The following is an 11643-nucleotide window of genomic DNA, read 5'->3' on the forward strand; positions in this document are numbered from 1 at the left end:
CAAAGAACCAGATTTTTAAATATGTAAAACTGAGGGGATTTGGGTACTTCCAAAAGATATTTCTTTTTTTTTTATTTTTTTTAAACATTTTTCAGTTGTTGATGGACCTTTATTCATTTATTTATATGTGGTGCTGAGAATCGAACCCAGTGCCTCACACATGTGAGGCAAAAGCCCTGCCACTGAGCCACAACCCCAGCCCTATATTTTTTATTTTATTTTATTTTTTTAGTTGTTGATGGACCATTTATTTATTTGTATGCGATGCTGGTAATTGAACCCAATGCCTCATATATACTAGGCAAGTGCTCTACCACTGAGCTACAACCCTAGCCCCCAAAAGATATTTCTTTTTTTCTTTTTTTAATATTTATTTTTTAGTTTTCGGCAGACACAACATCTTTGTTTGTATGTGGTACTGAGGATCGAACCCGGGCCGCACACATGCCAGACGAGCACACTAACGCTTGAGCCACATCCCCAGCCCCCCCAAAGATACTTCTTACAGCAAAAGTTTTATGAATGAAATGAAAGGAATGCCTAATATACACGTGCATCCCAAATTTAAAAAAAAAAAAAAAAGTGTTTAAAGTTATTTTTTAAAATATTTTTTAACTTGTTTATAGACCTTTATTTATTTATTTATATGTGGTGCTGAGAATCAAACCCAGTGCCTCACACATGCCGGGCAAGTGCACTACCGCTGAGCCATAGCCCCAGCCCAAAGTTATTTTAAATTAGCCCATGATATCCATAAATGTTTTGGCCAATAGTTTCAACCTCTGCTTGTCAAACTATGTATTTAACCTACTAAACAGAAGTACTCAATTTGATCTCTCTGATTTTAGAACCTAAGATAGCTTCAGAGAATTTTCCAAATGTATGTTAATAAAAAGCAAAAGAGGGCTGGGAGTAGGGCTCAGTGCAGCGCGCTCACCTTGCACATGGGAAGCACTGGGTTTGATCATCAGCACCACATTAAAAAATAAAATAAAGGTATTATGTCCATCTACAACAACAACAACAAAAAAATATTTAAAGCAAAATGACTTGTCCAAAGAAAGTTAGCTCAAAATCACAAAAAAAATTCTAAATATTCCAGAGAGTAAGTCAATAGTCATACAGCAATGGGATATCCCACTATTTCAAAAAAGCCTTGTCCACTGAACAAGAGGATCTATTAAATGTAGGAGATTTTTCCCATCTCTAATACATAATAAATAGAATATGCTTATATGTGTCTCTGGAAATTAAGAAAATGAATTAAGATACAAATAAATGAATTCTGGAAAGACTACATTCCAGTTAGCTCCAAAATCCACAATTCCCATCTATTTACAGCAGAGCCAGAAGGCTGAGATTTAACACCACCCTCATTCGCTTACCATTGATCTAAATCACAGACTCTTAAGTGGTAACATCCACAGCACAGCTGATCACGCCTTCCATTCTCCACAGGCTCTCTTCACTTCTAGAAGAAGGTCACAGTTCTCTTTTGTCTACCTGCTTTACTGCCCTCTCCTTCCTTCCAGAGCCTCAGGCTCAATCCCTTGGTGATCTATCCTGACTAATGGTTTCATGGCTTCAAGGTAAGCTAATGAAGACACTAATTTTCACTTAGACTTCTTACCTTCAATTGAGCTCCACTGAAGATATAGCCAAGTACCTACCCAACTTCTCATTTGAATTTCTAGTTAAGTATTAGAAACAAATGCCAACATCAAAGTTGCCAATTTCTACCCAAGAATCTGCTCCTCTGCCAAAATTCTTCATTTTGAAAAATGGACCCATTTTCCTTATACCTGATTGCTTTGACCAGAAAAAAAAAAAAAAAAAAGGCTTTTCATTTTTAACTCTTCTCAAACCTCTCATCTAATGCATCAGCAAATCCTATTGGCTGTTCCTTAGATCACTCTGAACAGAGAATGGCCACTACTCATTATCTCCATTACTAATATCTTCTTCCCAAGGTATTATGTTAGGGGCTGCCTCCCCATTTCCAATGAAGTTTTCAGATATTGTGTTTGGTTTTTAGGATTGTTTGTTTTCAATGACCGTTTTTGCAGTGGGGATGGGACCCAGGGCCTCATTGATGCTAGGTGAGTGCTCTATCACTGAGCTATATCCCCAGCCCTGTTCCAAGCATTTTGAAGCCACTTCACCAATTTGTGGAAGATAATCTAATGATGGCCAATACTGCAGTGCCTGGAGGCATATGCCTGTCTGCAATTCTGGCAACTCAGAAGGCTGAGGGAGGAGGATGCCAAGTCAGAGGCTGGCATGGACAACTTGGTGAGAGCCTGTCTCAAAAATTAAAAAGGGCTGGGGATGTAACTCAGTGATAGAGCACCCCTAGTACTGCCCAAAAAAGAAGGAAAAAAAAAAAAAAAAAAAACACCCATTTCTCCCTCTCGCTCCATGCATGCCACTCCTCCATCCTCCTTTTTGGTTTTGTTTATTTGTTATTCGGGTGCCAGGGGTTGAACCCAGGGGCGTTCAATCACTGAGCCACCTCCCCAGCTCTTTTAATATTTTATTTTGAGACAGGGTCTCACCAAGTTGCTTAGGCCCTTGCTAAATTGCTGAGGCTAGCTTTGAACTCATGATCCTCCTGCCTCAGCTTCCTGAGCCCCTGGGATTACAGGCATGCAACACCATACTCTGCTACATATCCTCCTTAAATTTGGACTGGCTTGGTGACTTGTCTTGATCAATGGAATGGAACAGAAGCAACACTCTTGAGCCTCCTGTCTCAATTTTCTCAGCCACTGGGATTACAGGCATGTACCACCAGGCCCAGCTGGGATCTATCTTTAAGTGAATAAGCAGCTTCCGGTTTCACTTGGGGCAGTTGGTCACTGTGCTATTAAAGCTGTTCAGGCTACTACTGAATGATGAGATACTGTGTGGAGAAAGATCAAAGAAGAAGCCCATGGGGCCAGTTACATGAGTGAAGCTTTCTAAGAATCTTTTTGCCACCCTTAATAAATGACCCAAAATGACATCACATGGAACAGAACCAATGACCTAACAGACCCATAGCATCACAAGAAGATTGGAGTGGATTTGTTAGGCAGTAATAGATAACTAAAATACCATGATCACAATAGAATCTGCTCCCTATAGAACTATCTGATAATGCCAAATATTCTAAGAACTTGGGACTCTTTCCTCTTATACTTCCATTGGATTTTTCTTGGACTACTTCTGTGATAATTTCAAACCATTTCCTAATCAAATTAAATGGTCTCAGGATAATTCTCTAAAAAATGTACAATTGCTGTACTATGTATTCCCCTTCAGGGCAATAAAATTCACACACTATGTTAATATTTATAACTATTTACCAATACTGAACACTTGCCAAAATACAACTTCAGACCATGGTAAATTATACCCTTGATTTTAATGGAGCACTCAAAACATGCTTGCCACCAGCCTTTAAGCAAAATCCTGGCAGTCGAAGCCAATTTGTAAACACAGATTTATGGGGCAGAGAGTCTAAGAATGCCAGTCCTATCCTTTGGTCACTGCTACCACACTGCCACCTCCTGTCTTATGACTCTGAAAGCCTGAATCAGAGGCAATAGTAGATAAAGGAAACTCAGCTAAGAATAGCACAACTAACCATCTTTCCGCCTCTCCTTCCTCCCAGACCAAACCAACTGCCAGCATTACTAAATGGATAATTCATACCTTTCAAAAATTAGTTACTGCTAGAAAAGCTGCTGCCTGAATGCAGCTAAGGACAATTATAATGGAGTCACCTCAAATAGATAAAGGTAGTTCAACAGCTTCACTTTAAAATCAACACAACTGCAGAGGTAGTGCTCATAAAAGGATCTCAAAGCATGGCAAAGATAATTTCCCACTTGCTGACTGAATGAGGTACATAAGCAAAAGCAACTGAGCTACCATACTACAGAAAAATTCACGTCAAGCTCCTTAGAGGGAAAACCTCATCTCTAATTCCAAAAGATATTTTTGAGCCTTAGCTGATAACCCATTTATTTCAAGCAGAGTGAAACCCTCAGAACAAAACATGCCCCCTTATAGTTTATTATAAGGGCATTTGGCCTGAACAGAGAATGTCAGTGATCAAACAAATCAAAAGAAAATCCAAAAACAGAAGCCAAGATTCTCAATTCCCACTGGCTCCAGGGGCACACATCACATTTCTACAATATCTTTCTCTGGTTTACTGTGGACACATGGTAGAAGTTACTTAACATTTAGTTTCTAAACATTCTATGAAGGCCAAAGTAACAAATCTTTCAGGCTGGGGATGTGGGTTGGTGGGAGAGTACTTGTCTAGCCTGTGTGGGTTTGATCATCTGTGGGGGGAGGCTTGTAAAGTAGATATAATCTCAGTGACTTGGGAGGCTTAGGAGGGAGGATACCAAGTTTGAGGCCAGCCTCAGCAACTCTAAATAAATAAATACCTCAATAGTAGAGTGACCTCCAGTTCAATTCCTTGTACAAAAATAAAGAGAAAAAAAATCTTTCAAGCTGCACTGAGAAAACAATGAATCAAGTAAAATCCCTCCATCTACAGTTACACATTGCTGATCTTAAAATGGGCACTCCACAGATACCTTTGCTTGTTAATTCGTAACAATCGAAACCTCAAGTATCTGCATGTGTGAGAAAGGCACTACACAAGATTCACCTGTACCATACCTATAAAGAAGGGGTACTGTTATGCATACCTGTGCTTAAATGTTCTACATTAAAATTAGCTATGCCACACAGCTTGGTGCACACAAGGCCCTAAGCAACTCAGCAAGACCCTGTCTCAAAATAAAAAATAAAAAGGGGCTGGGGATGTGGCTGAGTGGTTGAGCACCCAGGGTTCATTCCCTGGTACAAAAATTAAAAAAAAAAAAAAAAAAGTTTGTGATATCCTAAGACTTTGAAGTTGGCCCACAGTGAAGGTTTATACATGATGGCTAATGGGCACACTGGTGGTCATGGCACCATCCTATTCCGTACTTTACTATTTACTATTAAAATACAATGCTAGCTTCTAAATGGAGACTTAAAGTAAAATGCATTTAAAACCTCATCCAATTTATGTGTTAAACAAGTATTCCAAATAAAAGTTATTATTTTTTTTCAAGAACATTTGAGTTTAAAGGATTCTCCTTGGGAAAAAAACATATATTACCTATAATATTATGCCATTTTCTCTCCTTTATTTAAATATGTTTCCTGCTACACATAATCCTAATCAAGGCCAACAGCTAAATTGTGAATGTTTGATCAAAAATAGTTAGGCTGTAGGCAGGTGTGGCAGTACACGTCTCTAATCCCAGCTACTCAGAAGGCTGAAGGAGTATTGGAAGCTTGAGATCAGCCTCAGAAACTTAGCAAAACCCTATTTCAAAATAAAAAATAAAAAGAGTTGGGGATGTAGTTCAAAGATAGAGCATCCCTGGGTTCAACCACCAGTACCAAAAAAAAAAAAAAAAAAGGTATAAAAATTTAAAAATTTTTCAGAAATTGAAAGTTGCAGAAATTTAACTAAAAACCACCATCCTGTTCCCTCCATGTCAGCAACTTTGCCATTCCCTCTCCCATGCCCAACAGCCCACAACATAACAAAAAAAGGACAGTGCTATTTATATAATCACATACGGGTTCATACAATGCCAACAAGATAGAGGTGGCTCTTTCAACCAAACTCAGCTAAAACAACCTTTCTTTCTTTCTTTCTTTTTTTTTTTTTTGGGGGGGGGGGGGAGAGAGAGAATTTTAATATTTATTTTTTAGTTTTTCGGCAGACACAACATCTTTGTTTGTATGTGGTGCTGAGGATCGAACCCGGGCTGCACGCATGCCAGGTGAGCGTGCTACCACTTGAGCCACATCCCCAGCCCCTAAAACAACCTTTCAAAGTCACAACTATTTCCACACTCACCTTTACCTCCAAGAGGAAAAAAATTTAAGCGTATACCTTGAAGTCACCACCAAGACTTCCTATGCTGCATCTTTTATATTTGTAACCTAAAATGCAACCCAATGTAATCCTCTCTTCATTTGGTATGTAATTGGATGTGGAGGACCTCAAGATCTATATGGTACTACTATAATCTTCCCCAACTGAAGGATATCTGAATGCAGAAAAGCCACATTCCTTCCACATTCCCTTGAGACTTGGGTAATCAGGAAGTAAGCTTGGTCTGAACCAATCTCAACAATACCCCTTTTCGCACCCAACAGTGCTAGCAGTTACAGCTAGGCCAGTTTGCCAAGCATCCGATCACCTCCTGGACCTGCTCCCCTGTTTAGTCAGTGCAAGTCCATTCATCCATCTCAGAGTGCTGCCATAAGCATTCTCTGGCACCAGGTTCCCAACATGCCTTGCACAGCAGGTATAAAGGTCACTGCTACACAAAGGGGTGTGGCTGTCTCAGATGCTCACATGATGATGGGATGGAATGAAACTACTTCTAAGCATTAAGAGCACAATTTGGGGGCTGGGGCTGTAGCTCAGAGGTAAAGCACTTACCTTGCATGTGTGAGGCACTGGGTTTGATCCCCAGCACCACATAAAAATAAAGATACTGTGTGTTCATCTACAACTAAAAGCAAAACAAAACAAACAAAAAAGAACACAATCTGGAGCCAAGCACTGTGGTGTATACCTGTAATCCCAGCAGCTGGGGAAACTGAGGCAGAAGGATCACAAGTTCAAAGTCCACCTCAGCAACTTATTGAGGCCCTAAGCAACTAAGCATGACCCTGTCTTAAAATTAAACATAAAAAGGGCTGGGGATGTGGCTTAGTGGTTAAGAGCCTCTGGGTTCAATACCAAGGTCCAGAATAAATAAATAAATAAATAAATAACACCACACCACCTGAAATCCAGCAGGCTTACAGGATTGACCTGAGGCAATCAACTTGCTATCAAACCCCACCATTGCTACCTCTTAACCTAGCCATAGGTACTGGGCACATGGTCCCCAGGATGCCTTCTTGGCCCTCTTCCAGACCCTGCACAAATGAAACAATCCAGATAAGGAAAACTACATCATAGCTCCAAGGTTCAGTTAAAGCAAAATTGTAATGTAGATTTCCAGCAAATTTACCAAGGCAGAAAAAGAAGGCTCTACTTTTAAGACATTTCAGCAGAAGCAAAGGATTTATAGTACTCAGCTGTTCTTTCAAATCAGTTTTTATAAGTCTCCAATGTACTCAGTCCTGTTTACTTTGCTAGCAAAATACTATCATTTAAAATCCTAAGCATTTTAGCTAGTGAAAAATGAGCTTGAAAATTTAATCTACATTATTAATAAACTGAAGAAGTTTTCCACTGATAAATATTTGCTGCTACTGGTAACATTTTGCTTTCTGTTTTCCAAAAGAGGAACTTGTGTTTATTATAAAGTAACAAGTAACTAAGCATATTTTTAGGCTGCAGCAAAAGCCTTTAAGAATAAAACAGTTGTTACCAGACAATGTTTCTAATTTAATTCCCTACACATGTGGAGAAACTAACCTCAGATTATAAAAGAAAAGCAGAGGATAAGGTGAATTACATGCAGGTCAATGAACTGTAGAACTCAAGACATTTAGATACTCTGAAATGCTAAAATGCGAGTTCTTCAAATAAAATCATTTGCCTATCTTTAATACAACATTTGATGAAAACTAAGGGCTGGGAAAGGAGCTCAGTGGTAGAGTGCTTCCCTAGTATGCTTGAGGACCTGGATTCAATCTCCAGAACAAAAAAAAAGGAAAACACATTGACTAAACATGAAACCAATTAGAATTTGTAGAATGTGCTTACAGTTTTTTTTACCCAAGGTAATCAACTCATAGATTTTATCTTTAAACTTTCTTTGAGGGGATATGACTTCTCCCTTCATTTTTCAATCCTGTAAAACTAAGATCAATTTAGATACTTTTCAGTACCCATTATTTTAGAAGGTTCTTAAAAAGAAGTATACCGTACTATAACTTGATCCCTACCAAAATGCCCAACTATAATTAAATAAGGTCACTTGACTATCTCTCCAATTATCCTAATGAAAATTAAGCACATAAAGAAAGAAATCCACAAAAATCCAAACCAGTTCTGTACTATATATGTGAAAATGCTGTGCCTGGGAGAAAAAAGTTCAATCTAGAAACAGGCAGAATTTTTTTTTTTCCTGCCACCTATCTCTGCAAAGCTAACCCCTCAGGCTCTCCAGCACGCGTGCGCGCGCACACACACACACACACACACACACACACACACACACACACTCACCAATACTTAAGGAGACACAAGCAGACCTGGTTTGAATTAACTTCAAGCTTATTGTTTGGCACAGGATGGGGGAAGGTAGAAGGCAGTAAACCTAACCCCACTTTGCAAAACCCAGAAGGGTACAGGCCAACCCCAGAGGCACTGGGAGGGACCAGTTCCTTTCCAGTTAGAATTACAGAGCCCTGAACAGGCCTGCACTAGAGAAAGAAGCCATTTCTTCAAAACACTTCAGTGGCTAAAGAGTCTGCAAATATTTTGTAAAGTGACACACTACATATGCTCTTGGAGAAGAGAAATCCCACTGCTGAAATAGCACAAATCTTCCAGACTTCACTATCTCTGGGTGGTTATTTGTATGCAGAAATCATACCAACGGGCCAGGAAGCATGGACAAAGGCAGTGTTTGCAGAAACCTGCATAACTCTGGAGTGATTGAAAGGCACTTCTGGGTTGGAGAAGCCCAGGTTCACTCACATATTCCAACACTCACTAGCCAGCATACAGGGTTTAAAAAAAAAAAAACACCTTTCCTCTCAGAAGCGCCCACCATGGTGTCTCAACCAAAGAAAGAGAAGGCAGGGCTGCCACACCAAAAGAAGTGGACAGCTACCTTCACCTATCCTGGACCTGTAGGTATGGGGATCATCCATAGCTTCCTAAATCTGGCAGATTCTCAAAGACTGATCCTAGAGATTGATTTCCTGCTCTAGTAACTTGACCTGCTCTGCAAAGAACATTAGCTGTGAGAGCTTCCTTGACAGACTTTTATAACCAGTAACAATAAACCAGCAGCAGGGGCCACAGACAAGCCCTCTATTCCTTCCCAGAATTATCAACAAACAGCCTTGCCATAAACTTAAACCGAGGGAAAAGACAAGAAAGGCCAAGCCATACTGCAGTCACTTAAGTGTAAAAGAAAAAGAAATTGTTTTCAGCTGTGTTTTGTCTTGCCTCCTCAAAACTGGGTAAGAACAAAATAAGCAAGCTCACCTTTGCCTTTTGGGGACCGAGTGTTCAACTTCTATGGGTTTCCCGTGCAGTTCCATTTTACCTGTGGAAATACAAGAGGTGAGACTTTCGGTCAGGTTCGGCGGCTCTCCCTACCCTAAAGACCTACGCAGACTAAGCGGCGACACAAATGGTTCCTGACACCCGGAATGGACCCCACGGCCCAGACGAGGCTCAAGGCTGAAGAGAGTAGCCAGGGCCACTAAATAGGAAGCTGACCCCCTCAGGTGGGTGTGGGTTTTAAACTTACAGATGGTTGAGGAAAGAGATCAATTGTTGGACCCACGATCTGGGTAACATTCTAGCCCCCCCCCCGCCGCCTCTCCCCCCACATCAAAGAGTCACCCAACCCAAGGTCCGCAAAAGGGAGGTGGCCACTACTCTCATCTCCTGGACACTCCCCACGGGGCAAACTCGGGGGAGGGGGCGCCCCGTCCCTTCTCTCTGTTCAAACCCAGGCCCGACCCGAACACTTCGCGGTGGAGAGGGCAGGGAGTGGCAGGAAGGGGTCGGGGACAGCAGAGGAGAAAGAGTGTACAGCCAGAGATATAGCTCAGTCAACTGAACCCAGGCGCCACCAGCGGCTAAGCGTCCCCATCAAGTCTGAGCTATAAAGAAGCCAAAAGGCACAGGATTCCCAAAGGGTCCCCACTGCATCTTTCCTTTGAGTGTCCCACGCCAGCCCGCGGTCCTACCACGCACTGTCCCCGGGGCCGAGCGCACCCAGTCACCCCCAGAGGCCGCAGTCGCCCAATGCTGGGGCCGGGAGAGCGGCTAAAGGCGCAGCACGGTGGCTGTGGCTCCCTTTCTGGAGACAGGCGGCCGCCTCCGCCCACCTGCCCCCTTGCTTGTCCGACGGGGTGAAGTGGAACCCGGTAATCCGGCCCATTCGCTCCTCTCCAGCAGGGTGGAGAGGGAGCGCTGGGCCGCTTGTACGAGGCACCAGCCCGCGCGGCCTCACGGGCAACTGGGTCGAGGGCACTTTCTGTTCTCCAGGGCCGGGGGACAGAGAAGCAGACGCTGTAAATAACGTCCAGAGGAAAACACCAAGGAAGAAGAAACAAGCGCGCGTCTGCGCCCGGCCTCGGAGGCCCCGGGCCTGGAGCACGCGCTGGGCCCGGCCCGGGCGGGGCGGTGGGAGAGCGCGCCTTCCAGCCCGCGCCGGGGCGGTCTTGACAGCGCGTCTGCCCTCGCCGGGCGAACGTGGCCCGGGGGGCGAGTCGCGGACCCCAAATTACAGCTGAAGCCGAGGAAAGCCCCGTGCCCCTACGCGTGTGAGCGCTCGGGCCTCACCCCCGCTCCAAGCTCGGGCCGGGCCTGGGGCCCCGCGGAGACGCCCGGCCCGCTAGGGCAGGCGGCGCAGGGCCGGGGCGGACGGGCGCCCGGGCTGGGGCCCACCTGAAAGCGCCTCGATGGCCTTGAGGGCCCAGCTCTCGTCCGGACAGTCCACGAACGCGTAGCCCGTCTTCACCAGGAAGGGTCCCGACACCGGGATTTTAGCGTCCTTGAAGATACTTTCTAGGTCCGAAGGGGCGGCGTTCTCGCTGAGGTTTCCGATATACAGTTTGTTCATTGTTAAGAGTGGTCGTTTTAGAAAAAAATGAGAAAAACGAAAAATTAAAACCACCCACGGTGATGGATGGATCCGGAGGGTTTTGTTCTCGTCTTCTCGCCTTTAAAATACACAAACACAGTAAGAACCAAGTATAAGAACGAGAAGCGAAAAATCGGATCCGAGGGTTCTTGTTTTTCCAAGTATTAAAAAAAAGAGAAAGAAAAGAAAATGCCTAGCTACAACCCAAACGCATCAACGACTCTTCCTAACTCTGAGGAGGAGGCGGGATTAGCGAGAGAAAGGAGGAGGAGGAGGGGAAAAAACTACTTTTTGTCTCTTCTCCCCAACCCCTTTGGCATCGGCCAAAGGACTGTGAAAATATCACACTACGAGAGGCAGGCGCCGCCTCCCCATAAAAAACCCAGAAGGGTGACTGGCAGGAGGGAGGGGAGACGGAGAGGAGGGAGGAAGGCGCAGGAGGCGGAAAAAATCCGCTCGGAGTGTCCGGCTTTTTGAATGAGCCACGTGTTCAAACTACAAATCAACGTCTCACGTGAGGAATCCCAGCGCCTCAATTAGAGTGGGTTTCGGAGGAAAGGGAGGAAAAAAAAAAAAAGAGCAAGCGAGAGGAAGAGGGGGAGGGGAAACGAGATTGGGCGAGGGACCCTGAGGAGGGGGAGGAGGAATAGGGAAAAATGCTAAAGCAGCCGCAGCCGGGCTGCAGAGGGGAGTGCCGCGCGGGGAGCTGATTGTCACCACCCGAGTTTAGAAAGGGTTATCTGGTTAGGGCGGATCCGAGAAGGGAGGAAGGGTTAGAATACTG

At 43.7% G+C, this 11643-nt stretch overlaps 1 protein-coding gene across 1 annotated transcript in view; it reads right to left on the reverse strand.

Annotated features, from left to right (window-relative positions):
- Nucleotides 1-11353, reverse strand: part of Igf2bp3 (insulin like growth factor 2 mRNA binding protein 3) — a 143653-nt gene extending 132300 nt beyond the window's left edge. Inside the window, exons 1-2 of the mRNA XM_015490123.2 lie at nt 10664-11353; nt 9248-9308 (exon numbers count right to left, since the gene is read on the reverse strand). Of these exons, the coding sequence (XP_015345609.1) occupies nt 9248-9308; nt 10664-10838 (236 nt within the window). The 5' untranslated portion in view covers nt 10839-11353. The remainder of the gene's footprint in view (nt 1-9247; nt 9309-10663) is intronic.
- Nucleotides 11354-11643: the final 290 nt, after the last annotated feature.

The sequence above is a fragment of the Marmota marmota genome, unplaced genomic scaffold, assembly GCF_001458135.2.
Source record: "Marmota marmota marmota unplaced genomic scaffold, marMar, whole genome shotgun sequence".
Classification (NCBI taxonomy): Eukaryota; Metazoa; Chordata; class Mammalia; order Rodentia; family Sciuridae; genus Marmota; species Marmota marmota.